This window comes from Anopheles stephensi, chromosome 2 (genome assembly GCF_013141755.1).
Source record: "Anopheles stephensi strain Indian chromosome 2, UCI_ANSTEP_V1.0, whole genome shotgun sequence".
NCBI lineage: Eukaryota > Metazoa > Arthropoda > Insecta > Diptera > Culicidae > Anopheles > Anopheles stephensi.
In genome coordinates this window covers 85,294,528-85,317,531 of record NC_050202.1, presented here as the reverse complement: position 1 = coordinate 85,317,531, position 23,004 = coordinate 85,294,528, and the positions used below count along the sequence as shown (strand labels likewise).

Below are 23,004 nucleotides of genomic sequence, written 5' to 3'. Positions count from 1 at the left end.
GGCGGCATGGACTTGATCCATCGCAGGGCACATTTGACAGTCGAGAAGTTTTCTCGGAGCCCAACCGAAAGTGTGCTAATTAATCACATGTCGTAGCCAGGAGCCGTCCGTATAACCATCCGCTCGATGGCACATGTTTGTTGGCTCGAGGTAAGCCCCCTGGCGTTAGGGGGGGGGGGGGGGGGGTTCGCCTGCATCGAGCCAACCAACCGACGGAACAGGCACTTTTTCTGCGCAACACCACGCCCGTGGGGGGGGGGGGGGTTGAGATTAATTTACGCACTTTTTGTACGTCCGCACGATCGCTGCGTCATCGGTGCGCCGTTGGATGTATTAGCATTCGCGCTGGATCGAGCCACGGTTTGCAAGGACACCAAAGGATAAAGCTAATTTATGTCCGGGCCCGAAAGCACACGGACCGCTGTGTACCAGTACCGCTCCAGTGCGTGAACCGTTTGGCGCAACGTTGCGGTGGAATTAATCGCACTTTTTCGGCTGTTTTTGGTGGGTTTTAGCATAATTATCGTAGCATTACCGGAAGGATTTTGAGGGTCTGCACAGGACATGATTGGTAGCGGGCATATTGAGCAAGGCAACGGGCACAATTTATAATCTTCCCATGGATGTTAATGATACGGGCAAACGTATCGTATGCTATGGACGGGAAAGGCTTTCCACCGAGAAGGTGGCTGAATAAATTTTGAAAAATAAATTTAAAGCTAGCCGCGCCTAAAGGTATGCAATCCGCTTGACGCAACATCTCGTTTTCAAAATGTTTTAGCAGGCATTTCTCTCTTCAACAAGATTATTATCACACTCTAAAAGTGATTCGTTACAACAAAAAAGATCAACGAAACGTCCCTTTTCAATTCAAAGATAAATAAAAGGTGTCACCCTGAAGTCCCACTTCACTGCACACGCAAATTGAAATGTCAACCCGCTCTTAACGTTCGGTTTGAACTCATCGGCGCTTTCCAGTCCCACGGTCGGTTCCACGCTTCACTAGAGCAGGCAACAGTTGCGCGTAAACCTCAGCGTGTCCCATCCTTGTCGTCTTATCTATTCCGTCCGATCTACGCCGCTCAACTTGAACCGGTTCGATTAGGACAAAACCGACAAAGTACACCAGCCAGTCGGAAACAGTCGAGCACTTTATGCTTGTGCTTCAATCGAGCTGCTCGAAATAGTGGTTAGTTGTGTGAGTTTTCTTCCAATATTCAGCTTGTGGCATTACACCGCTACCGGCTTAGCTTGAACGAGTCGTTTGTAATCACTTTCTTAAGCGAAAATCATCGGCAAGTCAATGTCTTATCATTTCCGGACCAACAATCCGAAACTCCTTCACAGCGACGCATCGCAAACGCTTAGCTTAAGCACAAGGATAAGACAATTTGCCCCCCCTTTTTCTATCTGCACCATATGCATGCGAACATTAGCAATTTTTCTACACTCCAAAGACACTACTTGTTCGGGAAGAAAAAACCCAGGCTCTCAGCACTAGTAACACTCAGCGCCCTCAAGCGCCCCTTTTCCCCACTCGCAATCGACAGCAGACGACAGCACTCAGTCAGTGTAGCGACAAGCAGGCAGGCACGCGCAATTCTTTCCCGACCCCACACCCCACCGCTCCAAATGGAGCAACAGCAGCATAAAATGATGCATAAAAATCTGGGTCATGAAAAGTGAAAGCCCCCCCACCCTCCGGGTGTTGGACAAAAAGTGCAACAGCATTGGCGAAGAAGAAAGGCAACAGTGAGAAAAAAAGTAGACCCACGGGAAACCCGCGTTGCACTGTAACCGTAACGTAAGGAAAGCAGGATAAATGCGACAGCGGCGTACGAACGAACGAAAAAAAACCCACGACGAATCCCGCCACTTGGTGCCACGCCACGGAGTACGCTGAACTAGGAAGTGAAAACGCGCCACGCCAAGGTTAAGCGAATTCATTATGCTGAACGGCGGGTTCGGGTGGCGGTGGAAAAAAATGTTCCCTGTGTGTGTGTGTGTGTGTGTGTGTGTGTGTGTGCGTTTTTTTCCTTTCTTTCTTGGCAGTGACTGCAATTGATGAGAACGTCTTGCCTAATAATGAAGACGTTATGTGCTGCAGTGGATGGCAGCATTCGATCCTGGCGAGTTTGAGCGCTTCCGAACGAGATTGCCTGAACTTTAACCTATCTGGGGTTGAAAGAGTAATTCCATTTTGGGTTAACAGGGTCAAGAAATCGTCCTCTAATTCTTCCGTGTCCTTAACAGCCTTTCTTCTTCGGCCAATTTCTTCCAGAGGTCCCCTTACTGTCTGCTGAAGAATTTCTGAACCACAAAAAGGAACCTCAATTTCTTAGTCCCTGTTGATGTGAGAAAATGCTATCAAGACTTCTTTTCGGGTCAAGAAATTCTTGCGACGTTTGGACCCCTTTCACACACTGTCTTGACCCCTCCCAACCAATCCTGGACTGGACATCGCATCCTCTGCCCGTTTTGGAACGAGTTTCACACAGTCGGATTATAATTGACCAGTGAGTCGGAGACCCTCGGAGACCTCTTCTGGGAACAAATGGTCAGTTGTTGTACATCTGGTTTCTATCTACATCCCAAAGGGGGTTCTTTTTTTTCGAAGAATTTTTGCCCAATGTCCAATCAAGAATTCTTGATTGTTCCCGTTTCCTGGTCCAGTGTCTTGGATTGACCCTCCAGGGACGGGTCCTAATCGGTATGTAAATTGGACAACGGTGTTGACCACCGTTTGGTCGGTGATCCCAGCAAGATGATTTATTGACCGTTTGTCACGTGCGTATGGTTGTGTGAGTTTTATTGACTTTAATTAGCGTCTCGCTGGGGAGTCCCTGGAACAAACGTGCGCAAAGTTCCGACGTATCGAAGTCGTGCGTCATTTCTGCCGGTTCTTTGTAACGCGAGTTTGGTACCGTGGGCGGTACATGCTACCTACCGGTGAGCCATAATTCATTCCCATCCCCATCTGCACCACCTGAGGGACAGCGCCGTGTTCCACATGTGTTCGACAAAGTCATCCATCTTTTAGGAAGGAGAAAAAACGGGTGATCCCACTCGTCAAGCGGACGGGACGAGAGTGATTCGGTCTCGAGGTGGGTTGCTGATTACGTGAAAAACTTGTTAACGGAGAACCCAGTGCTGCGACTGTGCCTACGCCATTTGAACTACTGACACGTGACCAGACGTGGAAATGGGGGGAAAGCCCTAACCAGCTCATTTTTCTCGTCTTTCTTTCGAGCAGTCTCTGGAGCTGAGTGAGTGTATGTCCACAAGCATCAACGCCCATGAACAGAGCTCTGATTTCGTTTTTTCACCTTACAAGTGCTACAGATCAATCAACCACGCATAGAGAGTTTAGATTGATGGAGCAGTGTTGACTGTTCATTTCACGTGATCGGTACTCGCGAAAAATTTGACTCCTCTCGACGCTTTCCTACAACACTAAACAAGGCTCTTGTGAAGATGTGAGTTCAGAAGTAATATCGACGATTTCTGCGTAGGATTTTAATTGCCAAAATAAGGCATATTCAATTTGTATGTTTCGAAGAAAAAACCAACTTCTAGGGCAGTAGAATCACATCATTTCGCCTAAAGGTATGCAATCTTCTTTCAAGATATCAATCATCTCACGATCATTATAGTATGAGGGTCTTGTTAAGATTCTTCGTCAAGCTGCTACATACTTTTAGGCGCAGTCTACTTAGAATTAGAATAGAATACAATTTCCCAACCTTCTCATTTCTCTGCCCAATATTAAGCCATCATACGACTGTGCGACTCTGGTCATCCAACCCTGCAGCTTTACCACGTGTTTATGTGCAAGACGTCATGACCCCCTTGAACCCTTAACCTCTTTCACACGGCAGCTGGTCAAGAATAAGACTCCCATCTCTTGGCCGGACAACGTCTTTGCCATCTGCTAATCCGTTTACCGTGCAAGGAAACCGTGTCCCCGTATCAAGCACCTCCGACCAGAACATGTCATCGCGCTTGCCGTCATCCCATCCCCTACACAGGGTACCGTGAAATTTAATCACGAATTCGTCTGTTTACTCTCGTCCTTCACTCAGCTCGCCCGAAAGGGAACGGACGTCCTTTCCCAGCTCTTCCCAGTCCGCCCGAGCAACGTTCTAATCGAAATCAGAGCTACCTCAACGTTGTCAAACTAACTGGACAGAGGGTCTGACCTTTCGGCGTACGGACAGCACCCAGGTCACCATCGTTCCCGTCTGTGGCCTTTGGGTGAATTAATTTATTCAAAATATTTTATCACAAATGGCGAAATAAGGGACTCGGCTAGCGCTCGGCCAGCAGCTGCCGTTCCGTTACTCGCAAGGGTTCAGGTAGCGTCGTGGTCAGCCGAAAGGCCATACCCTTCCTTACGCGAAGGGTGCCCTCCGCAGTCGATCGAAAGAATGGCTCGCGCCTCGTTGCCGTTTAATGTACGGGGAGTGACCCCTTCTCGGGCGTCTCGATTGGATTGGTCGGCGAATAAATATGCAAATGCAAGGTTTCCCTTCCAAATAAAGAACGAATTGGTCAGCCGGAAGCCTGGTAGGGAACATTCAAGCTGACCGCACTGATCGCCATTATTCAACCCGTTTATGGGGCGTACACGGTTTTGTGTTTATGTGCACGTTCGGGAAGGATTAACCGAAATTGATTTATGGATTGGCGCTATGTCCGCCGCTAATAGCTGTCTTATGTTGTGGACATCTTACAATCGAGTCTACGACTGGCTGCATTGTGATTAATGGTTGTACAGGAGTTGTTTTCTGTACGGAATTCAATCACCGGGTGATAGCAGCCGACACACTGCTGGCGGTGAACGTCATTCCGGGCCATCCTATCCCATAAACCTCAACTTCACATTTCCCCAGCAACGACGGAAGCTAGGCGCTCGCTTGGGAAACGTGATCGCGTTCCGATAGCTGCGAGCTGCCGCTAGACTGCCGGAACAATAATGCGAACGGTGCCAAGGATTGATTGAAATTCCAGTGCATCCGCAGCCCCGAAATCTCTTGGAAAATTGGATACGTTCGTAAAGGGGATATACACACGGCGGATTTCCGGCACCCGAGTGCGGTGTCAGAACACATGTGCCGCTCGGGAAGTTCCTTTCGATCGAAAGCATTCACCGGGTGATTCGAATGCGGTGACTTCATCCCCAGTGTGCTGAAGTCTTTGTTTTTGCCCCTTTTCTCCGAATCGAAAGCTAGCGAAAAACATTAACCAACACCAGGCAGTGCAACGAATAGTGCCTACAGGAACCAACTGCGTTGTCGTGTTCGTAAGCGGAATACATTCTGTGATACTGATTTGTAGTTTGGCAGTGTACAATTGTGCCCTGTACGCTCGGCGCTACGAAGATCAATCTGATCTGTATTCTCCTTTTCGTCGACCACAAATACTGCTGCGCTGAAAGCAATATTTATGCTCTCTTGAGGTTTATTAAACAGCTGCTTAATTAAGCTTCCCTTGCAAATTGCTGAAAAAACTAGACTTTTCTATTATATACAAGGTTTGGAGAGTGAAAGATCTCAAACAGGCGAGGAAAAACAGGCGTATTGCATACTTTGAGGCGTTTTTACTTCCAACGTACGAGAAGTATGCAATCCGCTTGTCAATACCCCTAAATTATCTTGCATCGCCGTTACTAGTTTATCAGGGATATTTTGAATAGAAGCAATTCTAATTCTAGCTTAGAAAATCTTTCACGAAATTAAGTCTTTGCTTAAAAGATCATCTAATGATATTATTTTTGCATTATTCAAATACACATCTTTGATCTGAATCATTCTTGCTATCACTCATCGCAGCATTTACTTATGAAATTCGTTTGAACTCGCCAGCAACATGTTTCAGGGTCATTTATTTATGTTTTAACCTCCTCTTCCATTGGCACTCTCCCGTTAAGCGTTTTCCATGCGGTGCTGTCGTCGTGTGTATCCCGCTGCCGGCAAATAGTTTCGCACCCGTCACGGCATCTCCCCGCTGAGGTTGTTGAATTTTTGTTTTTCTTTTCTCCCGCCGTACCCTTTCGGAACTCCCTTCGTTGAAGCTTTCAATCATAACCTTCAACGGCAGTCGGCACAAACACGTCACGTACTGAGGCAGCCGGGGAACCTCCCGCCGGAACGCGTATGCAAATTGTCAACCAAGCCGCTGGTGCGCTATGGCTATGGCCTCCAGGATCTAACGGCCTGGGCTGCCGACTACCTGCCGATGCGCTCGGTAACCGTTGCGAGGACACAACCGTGCCATTTGCCCTGGTCCTAACCGTCTGGCGACCCGATTCTGCCAATCTTTTTTAATTAGAGCAGCTCGCAATATGGGAAATATGGCCACCCGTCCATCATTCTAGCTTCGCGCGTGTGACGCAATTGCATTTGCTACGGCGTTTGAGAATGACAACGCAACCCGCCACAAACCAGGGAGCGAAAGCGAAGAGGGAGCCGAGGTAAAGCAGTTTTAAATTTGATACCCTTTCCGATCCGCGCGAAAGGTGCTACACACTTTGTGTTGCCGAGCCGATCCGGAGGGAGATCTGGACGTGTGCAGGTAGATGATGATTTAAGGATGCGTATGCGAATGCCGAACGAGCTGGCGAAAAGGGGTGAGTGTGTATAAAATTTAAATTTTTAATGCATGCCACATAAATAAAAGCAACACACAATCAGCACCGGCGAGCAGTAGTAGTCCACGTTCGATCGTACATCGATGCTGGCCGGGACGATCGGGGCCAAACGGGATGGATTTTGGAAATGGAAAACTGGTAGGGAAAGCATCGATTAACGACTATTCTTGTGAACAGTTTCAGAAAGGACATGGGTGGGCTAGAGTTATGAGTTGCTAAATCATTAATGAACTACTATTGTTCTTTGGAGCAGTCCTTTCGGACAAAGGAAGAAAATAGGAGCTAAAAAACAGGAAGAAAGGGATGTTTGCTATCATGAGTACTTTTCTAGAGGTTTATTGGGTAGTGTGAAACTTCACCGTATAATCCTCTACAAATGTTTTATAAAGGGAGTTTAATGGCTACTTTACGCTATCAATAGATCCAAGTCCGAGGATAACTTTCGCTAGTAATCGACAAGCAGATTGTTCTGTTCAATCAAAATTCTTACTCCTTTTAGGAAGAAAACCTCCTTGTGGAGCAATGTACAGAAATCTTTAACGATTGTCCAAACAACCCATTGGAATGATCACGTGCTCTACAGAGATGTTCAAAATTGTCCTAACGATAGTGAATTTGAATCTTCTGTTATTTCGAAAATGGTGTTTCGAACTACAAGTTCAAACCGTTGTTCATTGCTTCGAACATCATCCAAGGAGCAAGGAAAAAATGGGCGTCGTTCGTGAGTGTATACGAGACGCGAAGTAGGCGTGGCTATCATACCATTTGTTCAAATCGAAATGAACACCAAATGAGCCTGAATCTACAGTCGGTGCAGAATTTTAAGCAATTGTAGTAGGAATACTTGTTCATGTAAGTGCTTTTCTTTTCAGTTTGTTTGTAATAATTATTTTGTGATAATTAGAGCGCAGAATGATCGAACGATTTTTTTCAAAGTTGTTCGTTAAAATGTGTTGTTGATGTTAAAAAAAACTGTGATTCTGAAACAACTTCCACGAATCTTAATGTAAGCAAAAACTCTTTGTTGCATGAATTACTCATTTAAAACATATTCCCGATATTGCTCACCAACTGTTTAATCAGCCGTTGGAAACATTTCAAAATTTTGATTTACTGCGATTTCTAAAGCCGCACTGCGCATGTGTGGCGTCCAGCAGCTTTCAGCAAACGTTAAGAATTCTCCGATTCTACTGTCCCCACATAGAATTTCTCGTCAGTTTTTTTCAAATCCTTCATTTTATTTTTGTTACTGTTATACATGTGATGTTTGTACATTATGCCATATTTTATTCCTCATGAATAATGGTAAGACCATCGCAATATTTAAATATGATTCCGTAAATGTGTTGATTAATTTAAATATTTATAATTTTCAATTTCCCTTCAGTCTCAAAGGGTAAGTTTGCTGAAACCGTCCATACATCGTCATATCAGTATAATTAACGGCCCGTTTTCGCTAATCAGCTTAGAGATCTCGTTCGCAATCCAAATCAATCCTTAACTCCTACATCGTTTAAATATTCAGTTCTCTAAACCATAAAACAGACTTATTAGCTAAATGTTGCGCCCTCAACGGCGTGCTTTTGCCTTCCTAGCATGATTTGTGCTTCGTTCTTGTGTTCGTTTCAAATGACTTAACTTACATTTTTCGTTCTATAATACACGCACGCATTGCTTCTGCTGGTCGCTTACACTGATTCCTTATCAACAAAATCCAGCTAGGGTCGGGAAAAATACGCACCACAAAATGCTTCAAAACTTTTGAATTTCGTTTACCACACAAACTTCGCTGCTGTCTTTGCTCTTCGGGTTTGATACGGCGATTGCATTTGTAGCGGTTGGTGCTTCCGAAACACTGTGATTCGTGTGCTGAGGACGGTTTTGCTCCACGAACGTTTGAATGGCACGGTCTTCGGCCTGCTGTTCCGCTTGCATCCGTTTGAATTCCTCAATCTCGTAGCTGTACTTCGGTGTCGTAATACCCAGGAACGATGCAAGTCCTTCACCTACGTAGTCACATCCGGCCAGTACCGTGGTTCCAAGCTTGCACGTTTTGTAGCGCATCCATTCGCCCCAGTTCAGTTTAGACTGCAAGAAACATGCGGCAAGTGTTTTATTTTTTATTTTTTTATTGGGATAATTTACTCAGTCAAGAAATCTTGAACAACAAGTACTTGTAATTTTTCACGCTTAGCCACTGCTCTGAATCATCAACAAGCCCCTTGCAACCACAGTGACAGAGCGGTGTCAAGGTCTGAATAAATAAACAACGGTTGCTATGAAAAAACCAGTCCGAAAAAGGCGCTTCCCGTGCACCTTTTACGGAATAAAGCAGCAGCAGTTGGCCTAATTGCAATGGATGAACGGCTTACCTCATCAACTGGCGCTGGTGCTGGCTTATCGACCTGATCCTCCTCATCGTCACTAAACTCTTCCAACGTTCCATCGCTAAAATGCAACACCTTTTTCGGTGCCCGTACCCGCACCTCAACGTCCTTCTCGTTTTGAATGAATGTTTCCGATGGGTCGGACTTATTCTTGAGCGGGATTTCCACCTTCGTCATGCTTGATCCTACGTACGGCGTTTCCTTCGACAAGCGGCGTCAATTTACGGGCAATCTTTATGCACTTTCCACGATCGTAACGAAGCACAACGCAGAGAAAATGTGCTTTTATGCTACGCAATTTTCACTTTGTTCGTTTGTTGTCACAACAAAATAAGGCAGTGAGGCGGATGGCAATCGTTCGTTTATCCGTGTCCTTCCACGAATAATCCGAACAGGCGAACGTGCACAGTGTTGCCAAACTGGTCGGTGCTGACAGCTTTGTTTTGAAAAGAAATTGTTTGCAACTGTATAACTATTTATTTGATTAATTATCGAATTTAAGCTCGATTTATTGAGGTAATATACAGACGACCTCTCGTAATACAACTGTAGTAATTACTACTACATGTACAAAACGGCTTGCAAGGCTTCTTAGCGCTGGCTGAGACAAATAATTGAACAAAATTTGGAGCTTGGAGCTACTGGCATGGTCTTTCTTTCCAGAGAATTCATTTAAGAACAACATGACACTCAACACGCGTACACTTATATCCTTCAACTAATCACTTTATTGTACGCGTCCGTGTCCCTATTTACAGCTTCGCACGAAACCCGCATTCAGTTCTTCGCCGATGGCTGCGGGATGCGGAACTTGGACATCTCAATCTCAGCCTCAAAGTAGCTCGTTGTGTTGTAGCTAAAGTATTCCGGCACCTTGTACGTTCCGTTCCGTTCGGCACCAGGCCCAACCGGACCATCCTTCTTCGCGACGCAGCGTGAGCTAAGTCCGGGCACATCCGCCGGTGCAGCTGGTGCCGATGGTCCTTTGGGTGCGGATGGTGGTGCCGGCTGGCTGTATGCTCTGGCGGCCACCAACTTCACGAGAATGTCGTTTTTCAGCAGAATTTGTCGGATCATCCTTGGAGGGCTCTTTTTCACGACGACGGTACGATGAATAGCTGCGCGCAGCAAATCGGAATCAAAACATTGATTATCCAATCGGACGTCCACGGCTGAGTTTGGCACCGATGGGCTGAGTGCCTGGACATGGGGGCAGACATTCGAATTGCATTTTATGGACAGATTTTTGTTAAAATTTACTTAAAATTGTGAAATATTTTTCTTCGACGGTTAGGAATATACTTCATCGCCATGTGTTGCAGTATTTTTCAAAATTTTGCATTTATTTTGCTAAAATTTGCTAATAATTTTTCATGCATCATCTAAAGCGGTATGTACACGTGAGCAATCGAGATTGACCCGATTTTGATACGCGAGAGCTAGACACAATGATGCAGCCTTGCAAGAACAGCTAACTTTTTAATACGCTTATCGATAACAAGAGCTAAAAGGGAAGACACTTAAAAAAACGCAGATTCGTGTGAATAAAATCTATGGTGTTAAAATGCAACAAAGCCAACATTAATCTAAACAGAAAACACTCAGATCAAATAATTTAAAAAAAGTTAAATACATATGCAACATAATTTAAAGAATCATCACATTTTCTAAACATTTTGAAAATTATTGATAAATGTGTGTTCAATATCATAAAACCTCAAAAAGTAGAAAACGAATAATCAGCAAACGCTGAAGGTGAAGGGGAAATTATTGCATTTTGGTGTGTTCTGCATTGCACAAATTTTCGTATTGTGGTATGTTTCACTATATTAGTAATAATTCATATTAGATTATAAACTGTTTAGTTCAATCAATATTCATCAGCTCTTCACAAGATCAGTATATTGCAAGAAAGTGTTTAGTACAAATGCCTTTGTAGAGATTATTTTAATTAGCGCCTCCCAATTAAATTATAAAATTTATCAAACTAGATGCGATAAATTTAACATTATTAATCAAACTCTGCTTATTCTTCTACCCTTTATTCGTTTTTGCCATTTTACGACAGCTTTTTATCCTCAATCTACCTTCAATCAAATTTTCCACCAACCATTCGCATGAAATATTCACACCTGATCTGATCTTATAATATTCGTCTTTTTAATTACAGCCGATATGAAAATAGAATATTAAGCTTCCGGATTGAGCAAAAATTTCCCCACGTGCGTCCCAAATGGGATGGCTGAAAGAAAACATTCGGGGGAAAAAATCATCCTATTCAAACGAACCAAACATCCAAGCGCAGACAGTTTGACCATGTGAACTGTTTACACCCTTCTCTAAACCGCGTAAGCATGACGACGACGACGAAGACGGCGACGGTGACCGAATGAATGATGATGAATGGACGATGCTGATGGTGTCGCCGTACGTCGCGTGGAAATCGGGGATCGGTTTAAATTCGTTCATCTGAGTAAAGCACGCGTACACGTGAGTTAAAATCGGGATTGTGCCGGGAGTGTTCAAAAGAAAGCGCATTTGTTGCAGGAATGGCATGGTACGGGCGCCACAATTCGAATCCATCCATGCGGTGTGCGTGTGTGTGCAAAGAAACATCCAGCCAGTGTTTGTGAGTGTACGTTTGTGGTGGTAGCTCGTTTGATGACGGCCGTTTATTGCTGTTGCTCTTATCAGCTGTGCATAAAGGGAGGATAACCGCGGAAAAAAGGTCCCATCTTCCGTGTGGTGTCATTTTTGCTCAAAGTGCAGGTGTGCGAACAATGTCCTCGGGTGACAATGAATATTACGATGTGCTGGTGTTCGGATCGTGCATAGTGGATTTCATAAGGTTTGCGCCTGTTCGCGGTCGATCGATCGCTGGAAGCGGGTAATGGTTAACGATCGTTCTCCCTGCTTTCGTTCGGTTCAACCCAACACTCTAGCTATGTGCCGCGGTTGCCCAAGGTCGGAGAAACCCTCCACGGCACCCGATTCGCCACAGGCAACGGTGGCAAAGGTGCAAACCAATGTGTGGCCGCCGCTCGGCTCGGTAGTCGAACCGCGATGATTGGCAAGCTGGGCGACGATCCGTGGGGAACCGCCTATCGCACCACCCTAGCCGCCGAAGGTGTCAACGTGGAGCAGGTGGAAGTGCTGCCGGGCGAAAGCACCGGTATCGCACAGATCAATGTAGCCGCCAATGGGGACAATCAGATCGTAATTGTAACCGGCGCAAATAAATGTCTCGCTCCGGCGGACGTTCTGGCCCGTCCGGATCTGTTCGAGCGGGCCCGCATTCTGATCTGCCAGCTGGAAACACCGATCGAAGGAACGATCGCAGCGCTGCAAGCATTCCGGGGCGTCTCGATCGTAAATGCGGCACCAGCCGAAACCAATCTGCCGCACGCGTTGCTTTCGCTGGCGACCATCTTCTGCGTGAACGAAACGGAAGCAGCACTGCTGACGGACATGCCAAGCGTTGCCGATGTTCAGTAATGTCTCACCGGTGATACCTTTTTTTTGCCCGTGGCCCCTCCCGCTAACCGAACGCTGCGCAATTCCTTTGCAGACAGGCAAAAGTGGCCGTGCACAAGCTGCGGGACATGGGATGCAAAACGGTCATCATCACGCTCGGTGAGAAGGGAGCCGTGTTTGCCGAACCGCACAACCCCACCGTATACCACGTGCAGCCATTAAAGGTGAAGAGCGTTGTGGACACTACGGTAAGTACGTAAGGCGGTAGGGCCGTTTTTCTATCTCGCAGGCAAACACTCTTGCCGTCGTCTCATTGCATCGCTCGCTGTGTGTTTTCTTAGGGTGCCGGTGATGCATTTATCGGTGCGTTGGCACATTTCGTAGCCAAGCATCCGGATGCCGCGCTGGGCAATTGCATTGCGGCGGCTAATCGTGTCGCGGCCTGGTCCGTGCAGAAGCCCGGCACACAGGCCAGCTTTCCCCGGCAGGGCGATGTTGAGCTGCCGGCCGATTTGGCCACCCTACACGACCAGTGGGAGCGTGTTTGATCGATCGATTCGGTTTACTGGTTTTATTCTGATTTATTTGAATTCATTATAGTCGGCTAACAAAATTGAAATAAAAAGGTTCAAACGGTATCGTTGCTACCATATTTTTGCTAACGAACCATATTTTTTATAGCTTACATGTATATATATATACGCGTCGTGTTAGAGGTGTGTGTGTGTGTTTTTGTGTGATCAAAAACTTGCTTTTTCATAAAGGCTGTAGATAAAATGGAGCATTTTCTCCGCAGCTTTTCTCTTTACACAGTGATACTGTGTACATCATGGGGAAGGATGCATCTCCACCTGCATCGTTTATGCGGCATGGAGCTGTCTCTGAGTACGTGTGTGTGTGTGTGCGCGTGTACTGCTATATACTATTACTCTCTAAATATTCTACCCATAAGCACACCCGGCTTCATTTTTCTTCACGTGCGATTTTTGTTGATTTTCGTCGGTTTCTAAAACAGGCACAGCTTGTAAGATATCATGCATCGACCGAGGACCGCCGAAACAATAGCGAATAGAGTTTGATGAACTGAAGCGATCTGAAAGGAAGGTTTGGGAGGGAAAAAAAACACAATTACTACAATTAATTGGACAGGTTTTAAATTTCGAAGCGCATTTCCTATTAGCATGTGCATCGATAACCAAGGTTGATAGAGAAAAAGGTAATCGGTACGAAATTATATTTTTTATGAATTCATGATGACAACCAAGGTGTATTCATATTGCGTCCTTATAAAAAAAAGCTAAAAATCCCAACAACCCTGACCGAGGTTCATAGATGCTACCGAAAATGGGCTACTTGATTGATATTTCACGATCCATGGTCCGTTGCCGGAGCCTATTTCGAGAAAATTGCGGTCCAGTACAGATTGGTTAAAATGTTGCCTAGTCAGTCCCGCATAACGGTACTAATCGGTCGGTGGAAGTTATTTATTTACATCATCAATCGACTATCTCGCGTGGCGGTTTTACCTCTTCAAAAGGTACCTTCTATCAGATAAAACTTATCATTCAAAGCTGTGCTAGTGGGGCTATCAACATGCGCGTTTGTTTGTTTGTATGGGGGTTTAAAATGATATAGTGCACCAGCTTGCATATTTACCTTAAACATTTGTACAAAACATAACAAATGTAACAACAACGGCCCCTGTGTTGGGCCTGTTTCGTGCGGGTGTTTTTGCGTCGCGCGTTGCATGTCCCGGTCCCATATCCACGTTGTTCCCGTTGCGTGTTTGCGCTAGTGTGCGCCTCTTTGCGGCACGCTTAAATTATGACTGGATCCTTGCTACCAACGAACCGCTTGGTAGCTACCGCAGAATCCCTCGCCACCATCCGTGCGGATGGTGGCAATTCGAGACAACCATTTTTAAGATCCACAAAGTCGACTATCATCAGCAACGTTTCGATGTCTTCGACCGTTTCCAGCCGGCTCGGTGCGCCCATCAGCTTGCAGCTCTGCCCGTCCACGTTGAGCTTGTACGTGTCGTTGCAGAACGTGACCAAACGATCGAACTGCACATTGAAGCGCCCGGGCGAGGCGGCCTTCCGGCGGAATATGATCTTGTTCGGTTCGTACCTTATTTTGTCTTCCTCCTTGATAGTGAGATCCGCTGTCTTGCCGATGAACACTTCGTCCCCGTCCGCCGGCGGTACCTTGCGCTCTTCCACCGTCGTACGGTACGCCCAGGCAGATGATGGCAACTTGATGTCGTCGGCGATATTGCCGAGGCTAATCATGGACAGGGCCAGATGGGGTAGTTTTTGCGAAGAGTCGATCGATTTGATTTGCAGCACGTTCCATGTCTCGTACACGGTGACACGCTTCTTTTTCGCTTCCAATGGCGAGCGCGCCCGCTCCCGCCCTCCCGCCAATGGTTTCGCAACAGTGCCAGCGACCGGCTTTTGGCTGAGTGTCGTTGCAACCGGACCGCTCGAAGCGGGCGATCGTTTGATGGGCGAATTTTCGTTCGAGGAAGCCACCAGCTTCACGTTGTTGTCCGGATCGGACAGGTCGATCGAATAGTGATTATCGCCCGACCCGCTGGACATCTTCGAGCGGGGATGGTTATCGCCCAGCTTCATTGTCGCGTTCAGTATTCGGGGCGGTTGCAATGAGCGTCTTGTAGTGGCGACGGGTTTTCCCACGCTCTGCCGATTGCCCTGCTGTGGGTACCGCTTGGCGTTGGGCGAACCGTAACTACCGCTGTAGTTTTCATCCTGTGGCGAATGTGACGGCGGCCGTCCACGCCCACGCACCGCACCGATCGTAATCGAGCGGGCGCCCTTGTTCGCGCTCACAATGTTCTTCTGCAAGACATCCTCGAAGTCAACGATATCTTCTTCTGTAAGCATTTCCGAAACGTCCCTACCGGCACGCTTCGGTTTCAACTCTACTACTCTGTTACGTACCAGCTCGTCTCGTCTGCGGACGCCCTGCAGATGCTCTAGCGCGATGGGTCGTTTCCGTTCCAGGATGGATGCCACCAGCTGATTGTTCGTTTTCGCATCATCCTGCGTGCGGCCGCCGGTCTGCTGCTCCTCAACCTCGGACACGTCCTCTGAGTCGGCCTCTTCTTCCAGCTTTCGCCTCAGGTCGGTAGCGCTTTTGGAATTCATCTTCATAATATCGTTCACATTGACGATCGTTATCGTAGGTTTGGACGATTTAACTTCGGGAAACGAGCGATTCCCTTGCGAGACGTTCCGTTCCGACTTGGTGCTGAGCTGACCACCGCCGGATTGGTACGCACTTTTAGGGGGACGACCGCGGCCCAAGTTCTGGAATGAGGCAGATCGGTTAAGTTGCTTTCCTCGCGCCTCACTATTTTCGTCCGATTCCATTTCGGCCGATTGGCTCGATGCACCACCACCACCACCACCACCACCACCACCACCCACGCTTTTCACTCCGTACGAGCGGCGCAACATTTTCGATTGTTGCGATTCCTGCTTAATTTCTTCGGCCATTTCCATCGCTTTGCGCTTAACGACAGGAGTGCTGCTGGTGGTGGTTTTCATCCCCGGTAGCAACACTTTGCCGCCGAACGGGGATACCTGCTTGAGCGGATGCTTGCGGGGTCTTCCCACCGGGCGCTTAACCTTTTGGGCTGGTTCAGATTCGCTCAGCTTTGCGTCGCTATCGTCAAAATATTCTCCCTCGTCCTCGTATTCGTCCTCTTCGGTTGTGCCGTCATGAACCGGCTGTCGGTTGGGCATGCTGCTACGGCGGTCGGTGATTTTGCCGAGCAAATGTTTCTTCAAAGAAGCCGCATTGTAGATCTTCTGCGAGCGACTTGCTGCATGTTCCGAGCTGGCGTGGGAATGCTCTTCCATTTCCATATCGTCCATTTCCTCCTGATCGGCGGAGTCTGTGAGGGACGGAAATCATAAAAAGAAAATCCGGACATCAGAACCACAAAACTGCGTTGCACGATTCTATTTGCTACCTACCACCATCATTGGATTCTACGGTCAAATTCAGCCTGCGCCTTCCGTCAAGAAACTGTGCCGCCATGTGCCGCGATTTGCTAATGCTGATCGTTTTGTAATCCATCTTTTTCAACACCTCCTTGCGAAGGTTTTTCACCGGCTCCGTGCGCGGAGCGTCCAGATTTTTGGGCTTCGGTGGGCGACCACGTCGCTTCGGTTGCCCATCCGCCGTCTGCGGCGTGGAAGTGACTACCGACTTCCGAATGACCAGCCCAGAATCTTCCGGATCATCGTTCTCCTCGTAATCCACGATGTACTCATCACCGCTCATGTCGTTATCCTCCTCGATAGCGCTCCGCGTAGGTATGAGCATTTCATCGTTCATGTACTTCGGATTGGGCTTTATCGTGCGGCGCGATCTGCCCGCCGTTAACGTTTCCGGAATTTCTCTATGCCTCGACACCACAACGGGCTCCTCATCGACACGCTTTTTCAATCGTGGCATGTTGATGTCTTTCTCGCTTGCCAAACAATCGACGAGAGTAACAACAGGCTGGGAAAAGGAAAGAGGATCAAGCTATGAAAAAAAAAAACATTCCACCCCTTCCGCGATGGCCAATCCTTCGGATGAAGCGCTCTCACTATTTACCTGAAACTTTTTATCCCAGGCGTACTTCAAATAATGGACCGTATGCGATAGCTGGGCCTGTAGGCTCTGCTGCTCTGTGCGGGAATAATGCTGGCACTTGTTTTTATGGTAGTTCCGACGGGTTGCTTTCTTCTTCTCTGCACCACCAGCGGACCGTCTAGATGTGACTGCTTTTTCTGATTTTCTCTTACCTTTCTCGCTTGCGAAACAATCGACGAGAGTAACAACGGGCTGGGACACAGAAAAAAAACGGGACCTTATTAAGAAAACATTCCAGCACTTCCGCGGTGGTCAACTCGGGATCGGATAGCGCACTTTCTCTATTTACCTGAAACTTTTTGTCTCGAGCGTATCTCAAATAATCGACTTTTAGCGACGGCTGGGCCTGTGGGCTCCGCACTTTGCGGGAGTTCTGGCGCTCGCTTTTCTCGTAGTTCCGACGGATTGTTTTGTTTATCTTCTTCTCCACAGTGGCCCGTCTAGAAGTGACGGCGGCGTACTTTGAACGCGATTGAACGACGCTAGATGTCGCTCTCGGCGGTATTGTGAAAATGTAGCTCACCCTGTTCCCGAAAGATTATCAATCAAGTTGCGAATTGGCGCGCGCGAATAGCCACCACAATTTATGCTTCCGATCGCATCCACGTACGCGCTTGCAGATGAAGCGCCCCGAATAAATGCACCTCCGGAGTCACTCGGACCCTACCATCATGCAAGCCAACGGTACCGTACCCAATAATTGTTCACCGCCAGCCAAGCCAAATTGGGACGAAATCAAGCGCTGTGTGAATGGGGCAGAGCGCTAGCGCTTGTTGCCGTACCTTTTCTCCACACCGCAATGCAACCGAATTTCTAGCACAATTTTTTAACCCACCGCCGGTTAGCGAAACAACTAAAAGCACACATTACGCACAAAAACTAACGCTTCGATTTTCTGCAAAAGTTGACACTATTTTCGATGAGCTTCGTTCGACGTTGCGTGGTATCCAACAAGGTGTGTAGACAGTGAAAAGTGACGCTGTCAAGCTTGTGACGCCGTAAATGCGATCCAAAATGGCGCCCAGGCAAATTTTATTTGTTGCGTGTGCGTGTGTACAGCACCGAGTTGAGCACTTCCCGTTGGCAAGGGAGCGAGCTGTCAGTTTTGACACGAATGACACACACAAATTTCTACTTATCATCTGCAGCACTGGAAGCAACGAACACGAAGAGCGAGCACAAAAGCGGCTAGATTCTTCGAATTGAAAGTATTTTTCCTCAACGCAACGGCAGCCTAGACGACTGGGACGGCATGGATAACACGGTTACACTGTACAAACAGCTGAAAACGGAATGGACCAAGTCTCCGATCAATCTGAAAGTGTGTGGCAAAATCTTGGACAAACTGAAGGTAGGAGAGCGAACGAGATCCCAGTCGCACGGGAATAGCATTGTTTGCGAACGATTGTTTATGCGCATACTGTGTTGTCTGGTTTCAGGTGGCACTTGCCGGAATGTCGTACATTCCCACCGGCAACACGCAGGCCAACCAGCAGGAGCTGCTCATCGCACGAGATGTCCTCGAGATCGGTGTGGAGTATAGCATCGCCACCAAAAACATCCCGGCGTTCGAGCGGTACATCCTGCAGCTGAAGTGGTTCTACTATGATTACAAGTGCGTACCCGTTTGTTAGGCAATGGGATGCTAACGTTTGTGCCATTGCTTATAATCGCATGCTGATTACGCTTTTCCACTTCCAGCACATTGATTGGCGAGTCCAAGAACAAGTACCAGCTGCTGGGATTGAACTTGCTGTTTCTGCTCTCCCAGAACCGGGTGGCTGAGTTTCACACCGAGCTCGAGCTGCTGCCCGCCGACATTATCCAAACGAATGCGTTCATCCGGCATCCGCTGGCCCTGGAGCAGTATCTCATGGAGGGACGGTACAACAAAATCTTCCAAGCGAAGGGTAACGTGCCGGCGGAAAGCTACAACTTCTTCATCGACATCCTGCTGCAGACGGTGCGCAACGAGATCGGCGCCTGTTTGGAAAGCTCGTACGAGCGGATCTCGCTGCAGGAAGCGGCGAAGCGTTTGAACCTCAAAACGAAGGAGGAAGTGAAGCAGTTTGGCGAGAACAAGGGTTGGAAGATGAGTCCGGACGGGTTCTATCATTTCGTGAACGAGCTAGCCAAACCGAAGGAACCGATACCATCCCAGGAGTTGGCCGAACAGGCGATCATGTACGCACGGGAACTGGAAATGATCGTTTAGGCGGGCGAACGCCTTTGTTTCGATAATAACCTCTTATATAGCAAACGCTCCGATGTTATTTCGATTCTCTTTTTCGATCGGAATAAACAATACAAAGGAAGGTTCGTTTGTTGTTCGTCTTGTTTAAGCACACCCTAAACAACTCGATATCGGTTCACCGGTATCAAACATTCCATGTCGTTGCATTCGTACACCCACAGCGGCTTCACCAGCTCGGCTCGGCTGCTGGCCGGTAAGGTATGTTTGTTGCGAGCAATCACGTAATCTGCGCTGGCCATATCTTTGCACACAGCTCTGTAAACGATGGAAAATCTTCAATGTCGAACCATTTTAGGTTTAAGTCGACTGCTGCACTTACCCCTTATACGTTTCAATGTACTTTTCCAGCTTTATAATATCGATCGCCCCCAGCTCCTGGTGGAGGAAAAACTTCTTCCCTTGGAAAAAATTCAAACTGCTGCCACTCGCCGCATTGTCCTCGTGACGGTCGCCTTCCTCTTCCGTGCTTTTGTCGTACGCCTTGCGTTCGATTTCCCCGATTGGTTCCTCGTCCGTGTCGCTTAATTCGTGCAGCATCACAGCATCTTCCTGTGCTTGCTGCACCAACGTTGGTGGACTGCGACTTTCCTCCGCTGGTTGTTGTACCGCCTCGGCCGGTTTGTTCGCTATATCTACTATCTCGTCTTCCGAATCGGACACCTCTGCCTCCGCTGTGTCGAGTGCAAACTTGCGCCAGGAAAGTCGCTTCCGGTTGGCGTAACACCGTTCGATCCAATCTTTCTTCACGATTTTTCCCTTCCCGTGCACTTGGTTGTACTTCGGTGTATTTTTGTACGCACAGCTGGCGGATCGATGGAGGCGAGAGAATTAATTCATTTGTTTGGTTTAATTAAATCCCCATTCAATAAACTCACATCAGATGGGTACAGGAAGCATCCCAGTCCGGCTTGTACTTTGCTCCCATCGCCAGCGCTTGGCTGCGAATGTTGGCTCGATCAGGATTCTGTAAAGCATCAAAGCAACCATAGAAAGCTAGCATTAGCAAGCAGTGTAGCAATTTGAACCGTACGCTAGAGAGACCTGAAAAAGATGGGCGATTTTGCGCATACCGAGAATATACCGAAAAAGTACTATCGATACTTTTTGAAAGGCCTAGCATACTACACTTGCCACCTGAACAAAGGTAAGCGAGTGAGCAAAGGGTAGTTTTGGTCGGAACTGTAATTCCTCTTCTGTTCTGCTCTGTCCCTCATTCAGCATGCACTCGGACAGACCTACAAGCGTACGTGTTTCTGAAGAGCTTACAGCAACTGACCGAAGCCGACCTCAAATTTCTATCGGATCACGTAATGAAGCATCTCGTTTCGACCGGCATTGCCAACGAACAGAACGGTTACTATAGGTTGAACGAGTTGCTACGATACGCACACGGTTCTTCTTCACAGCGAGCGGAGGCTAGTGCTCAATCACGCGATGCCGAGCTGAGCAGTGGATCTGGGCTGAGAAAGATGGTAAACTTTTCCAGCACCGTTACCATGTGGCCTACCGACACGATGGATGGTGTCGCGATTATTGGTGCCAATCCGACCGAATCAGGTCCAACGATGATGGATCAGGACGTAGAGAAACGAGCCGACAAAACTGAATCGGATGCCGACAGCGATGAGGATGCTGACGATAAAGCCAAAACAGCTCCAAACGCTTTACAAGGCAAAACTGACCAGGGGAAGCAAACGGATACTGACTCGAGCGATTCGAATACCTCGGAGACCCCGGAGGTAGGGTCCGATGATGATGGCGATGCGGATGATGAAAATTCCAACATTACGCAAAAACCAACCAAACAGGAACCGGATGGAGAATCGAAAAAATCGGAGAGCGAAGATGACACCCGAAAGCAGGAATGAAAGATCCAAATTTAAAATTCCTCATCAAATAGCAGTAATTAAAAAAAAAGAAACGAAATGCCAACATACCACAATCCCACTAATGACCAGCACAACGTTTTCTAGCAGCTTTCCAAATGGTTTGTACTGGACCGGTTTTTGCTCTTCCACGTCCTGAACTGCCACTTTCGGTTTCTTCGTAGCAGGTGAAATAGCATTGCTCATGTTGTCGGCAGGACTTCTTGTGGGTGAAGTCGTCCGCTTCGAAGAAGGAACGGCTTGCTTTTCGATGGACAATGGTGGACGAGCTTGATGGTCGTCTTTGGCTTTACTCGGTGTCTTCTTTCTGTCCAGCTGTGATGTGCTGTTGTTGTGTTGAGGTTTTTTAGCTTCCGGGGTAGAATGCGAATTCTGTCTCGACTCCCGTTCCGCTCCGGTAAGGTTAAGAAAGTCCTTAAATTTGGACGATGACACACCACTTGTCTTTGAAGCATTTTTCGCGTCAGGTCTTGGGGTAGCGGGCTCCCGCTTTGCCATTCCGGCCTCATTTCGAGCGTGTACTGCAATCGCGCTTTCATTAAGCTTCTTGGCCGGTTTATCATCTTCCGCATCGTATAACACGGATTCATCGTTACGATTTATCTTGGTCTGCTTGTTAACCTTCTCCTCGTCGCTGTCCTCAAACGCTTGAGGTTTGGGTCGCTGTTTTGCAACGGTTCGCACACTTCCCGGCGTGGGAAGATTCTTCTGCAATGCGTTCGGTGTGTTTGTATCGCGCATCAATGCACTCACGGATGGGCCACCGGTGGTTGAGCTCGTTGTATTTTTATTCTTCCAGCGAGCAAATACATTGGAGCCTCCGGCATCATCCGAATCTGGTGATTCTTCGCGCAGCTTAAACCGGCCAAAATCGAGCCCAACCGATGGCTTCGGTTTGTTTGCTTCCTCTCGTATTTGCTGCTGGAACTTTTCCGGCACCAAGCTCTTCCGCTCCTTTTTCTCCGCACCGCTGGTGTGTAGTGCGACGAACGTAAGCCCATACTTGACGCGGGAATTGAACGGTTGCGTGCAGATGAGTTTCACCAAATCCCACTTTTCGCTTGCCACCGACGGAATCAGTGCGGATGCGTTAAAACACTGCACCCCGTTAGTGCCCGTTGAGTTGCGACTGTCTACCGGATTCATAAACTTTGTGGCTAGTAGAATTTCACGGAACGATGGACTGGAGGGGCCGCTACGTGCGACCAGCACTTCGATCAGCGCCGAGTGTTCATTTCCGATGTCGATGCCGGTGATATGCGTCAGTTCCTCGAGCCGTATCACTACGAACGCGCTCTGTTCGCCCGCTTCACGGCACTTCCATTTCTTGTTGCCGGGCTTTAGAAGATTCGAAGCGGGATAGTTCTGCAAGGGACAGGCGGAAACTATAGGTATTTTTGGTCCGAAACGCTAAAACGTTCCACTCGATACTCACCGGATCTTCAGAGCTAAACGACTCTATCGATTTTAAGTTCACGGAAGGCATTTGCACGGTGCGAAGTGAGCGTGTAAATACAGGAATAACGATTATTGTGCGGTTTCTTCCCGGTGGCGCGTAATTTTGACAGTTGATAAATAAACACCGGACTATGGGATTGAGAAGGCACCACAGGGGCTACAATTTTCAAACGGTTAAATTTAAAAAAAAGCTAATTATAGTCACGATTTTTGTTACGTAAAATA

At 47.6% G+C, this 23,004-nt stretch overlaps 7 protein-coding genes across 12 annotated transcripts; 3 read left to right on the top strand and 4 right to left on the bottom strand.

Annotated features, from left to right (window-relative positions):
- Positions 1–7,862: 7,862 nt before the first annotated feature.
- LOC118504773 (protein FAM177A1) lies at positions 7,863–9,385 on the bottom strand. The gene is made up of 2 exons (XM_036039702.1): positions 9,022–9,385; positions 7,863–8,737 (listed from the first exon to the last, which is right to left on the bottom strand). The coding sequence occupies exons 1-2, from the start codon at positions 9,211–9,213 to the stop codon at positions 8,402–8,404; spliced, it is 528 nt and encodes a 175-aa protein (XP_035895595.1). The 5' UTR covers positions 9,214–9,385; the 3' UTR covers positions 7,863–8,401.
- Positions 9,386–9,736: 351 nt separating this feature from the next.
- LOC118504774 (NADH dehydrogenase [ubiquinone] flavoprotein 3, mitochondrial) lies at positions 9,737–10,219 on the bottom strand. Its single transcript, XM_036039703.1, has one exon. The coding sequence runs from the start codon at positions 10,111–10,113 to the stop codon at positions 9,814–9,816; it is 300 nt and encodes a 99-aa protein (XP_035895596.1). The 5' UTR covers positions 10,114–10,219; the 3' UTR covers positions 9,737–9,813.
- Positions 10,220–11,390: 1,171 nt separating this feature from the next.
- Positions 11,391–13,176, top strand: LOC118504767 (ribokinase). Its single transcript, XM_036039697.1, has 4 exons — positions 11,391–11,884; positions 11,979–12,527; positions 12,605–12,758; positions 12,852–13,176. The coding sequence occupies exons 1-4, from the start codon at positions 11,817–11,819 to the stop codon at positions 13,056–13,058; spliced, it is 978 nt and encodes a 325-aa protein (XP_035895590.1). The 5' UTR covers positions 11,391–11,816; the 3' UTR covers positions 13,059–13,176.
- Positions 12,620–19,497, top strand: LOC118504768 (26S proteasome non-ATPase regulatory subunit 8). Its single transcript, XM_036039698.1, has 4 exons — positions 12,620–12,758; positions 18,330–18,532; positions 18,621–18,796; positions 18,883–19,497. Exons 2-4 carry the CDS (start codon positions 18,434–18,436, stop codon positions 19,394–19,396), a joined length of 789 nt encoding a protein of 262 aa, XP_035895591.1. The 5' UTR covers positions 12,620–12,758; positions 18,330–18,433; the 3' UTR covers positions 19,397–19,497.
- LOC118504764 lies at positions 13,076–18,152 on the bottom strand. Of its 6 annotated transcripts, XR_004905345.1 has the most exons (6): positions 17,471–18,152; positions 17,143–17,373; positions 16,515–17,046; positions 15,474–16,432; positions 14,167–15,371; positions 13,076–13,603 (listed from the first exon to the last, which is right to left on the bottom strand). XR_004905345.1 is itself a non-coding variant. In XM_036039694.1 (5 exons), the coding sequence occupies exons 3-5, from the start codon at positions 16,996–16,998 to the stop codon at positions 14,328–14,330; spliced, it is 2,487 nt and encodes an 828-aa protein (XP_035895587.1). In that variant the 5' UTR covers positions 16,999–17,046; positions 17,143–17,373; positions 17,471–18,152; the 3' UTR covers positions 13,958–14,327. The 6 variants fall into 6 exon arrangements, 2 of the variants coding, with proteins under 2 accessions (XP_035895585.1, XP_035895587.1); XR_004905344.1 differs by having other exon boundaries at positions 13,077–13,603; positions 14,167–16,432; positions 17,143–17,398; XR_004905343.1 differs by having other exon boundaries at positions 13,077–13,603; positions 14,167–16,432; positions 16,515–17,070.
- On the bottom strand, positions 19,433–22,912 carry LOC118504766 (DNA repair protein XRCC1). Its single transcript, XM_036039696.1, has 5 exons — positions 22,757–22,912; positions 21,373–22,686; positions 20,311–20,399; positions 19,755–20,237; positions 19,433–19,690 (listed from the first exon to the last, which is right to left on the bottom strand). The coding sequence occupies exons 1-5, from the start codon at positions 22,805–22,807 to the stop codon at positions 19,531–19,533; spliced, it is 2,097 nt and encodes a 698-aa protein (XP_035895589.1). The 5' UTR covers positions 22,808–22,912; the 3' UTR covers positions 19,433–19,530.
- Positions 20,447–21,386, top strand: LOC118504769 (serine-aspartate repeat-containing protein F-like). Its single transcript, XM_036039699.1, has 2 exons — positions 20,447–20,579; positions 20,654–21,386. Exons 1-2 carry the CDS (start codon positions 20,486–20,488, stop codon positions 21,301–21,303), a joined length of 744 nt encoding a protein of 247 aa, XP_035895592.1. The 5' UTR covers positions 20,447–20,485; the 3' UTR covers positions 21,304–21,386.
- Positions 22,913–23,004: the final 92 nt, after the last annotated feature.

Excerpts from the sequence above, each read along its gene's own strand:
- LOC118504768 (XM_036039698.1), top strand. The coding sequence starts at position 18,434 with ATGGATAACACGGTTACACTGTACAAACAGCTGAAAACGGAATGGACC. Across the intron at positions 18,533-18,620 it reads AAATCTTGGACAAACTGAAG|GTGGCACTTGCCGGAATGTC; the intron begins GTAGGAGAGCGA and ends GTCTGGTTTCAG. Across the intron at positions 18,797-18,882 it reads TGGTTCTACTATGATTACAA|CACATTGATTGGCGAGTCCA; the intron begins GTGCGTACCCGT and ends TTCCACTTCCAG.
- LOC118504773 (XM_036039702.1), bottom strand. The coding sequence starts at position 9,213 with ATGACGAAGGTGGAAATCCCGCTCAAGAATAAGTCCGACCCATCGGAA. Across the intron at positions 8,738-9,021 it reads CACCAGCGCCAGTTGATGAG|TCTAAACTGAACTGGGGCGA; the intron begins GTAAGCCGTTCA and ends TGTTTCTTGCAG.
- LOC118504767 (XM_036039697.1), top strand. The coding sequence starts at position 11,817 with ATGTCCTCGGGTGACAATGAATATTACGATGTGCTGGTGTTCGGATCG. Across the intron at positions 11,885-11,978 it reads TGCATAGTGGATTTCATAAG|CTATGTGCCGCGGTTGCCCA; the intron begins GTTTGCGCCTGT and ends CCAACACTCTAG. Across the intron at positions 12,528-12,604 it reads CCAAGCGTTGCCGATGTTCA|ACAGGCAAAAGTGGCCGTGC; the intron begins GTAATGTCTCAC and ends ATTCCTTTGCAG.
- LOC118504769 (XM_036039699.1), top strand. The coding sequence starts at position 20,486 with ATGGGCGATTTTGCGCATACCGAGAATATACCGAAAAAGTACTATCGA. Across the intron at positions 20,580-20,653 it reads CACTTGCCACCTGAACAAAG|CATGCACTCGGACAGACCTA; the intron begins GTAAGCGAGTGA and ends TCCCTCATTCAG.
- LOC118504764 (XM_036039692.1), bottom strand. The coding sequence starts at position 16,998 with ATGCCACGATTGAAAAAGCGTGTCGATGAGGAGCCCGTTGTGGTGTCG. Across the intron at positions 16,433-16,514 it reads CGTAGAATCCAATGATGGTG|ACTCCGCCGATCAGGAGGAA; the intron begins GTAGGTAGCAAA and ends CGTCCCTCACAG.
- LOC118504766 (XM_036039696.1), bottom strand. The coding sequence starts at position 22,807 with ATGCCTTCCGTGAACTTAAAATCGATAGAGTCGTTTAGCTCTGAAGAT. Across the intron at positions 20,400-21,372 it reads TGGTCATTAGTGGGATTGTG|AATCCTGATCGAGCCAACAT; the intron begins GTATGTTGGCAT and ends GATGCTTTACAG. Across the intron at positions 19,691-19,754 it reads TACATTGAAACGTATAAGGG|AGCTGTGTGCAAAGATATGG; the intron begins GTAAGTGCAGCA and ends CATCGTTTACAG.
- LOC118504774 (XM_036039703.1), bottom strand. The coding sequence starts at position 10,113 with ATGATCCGACAAATTCTGCTGAAAAACGACATTCTCGTGAAGTTGGTG.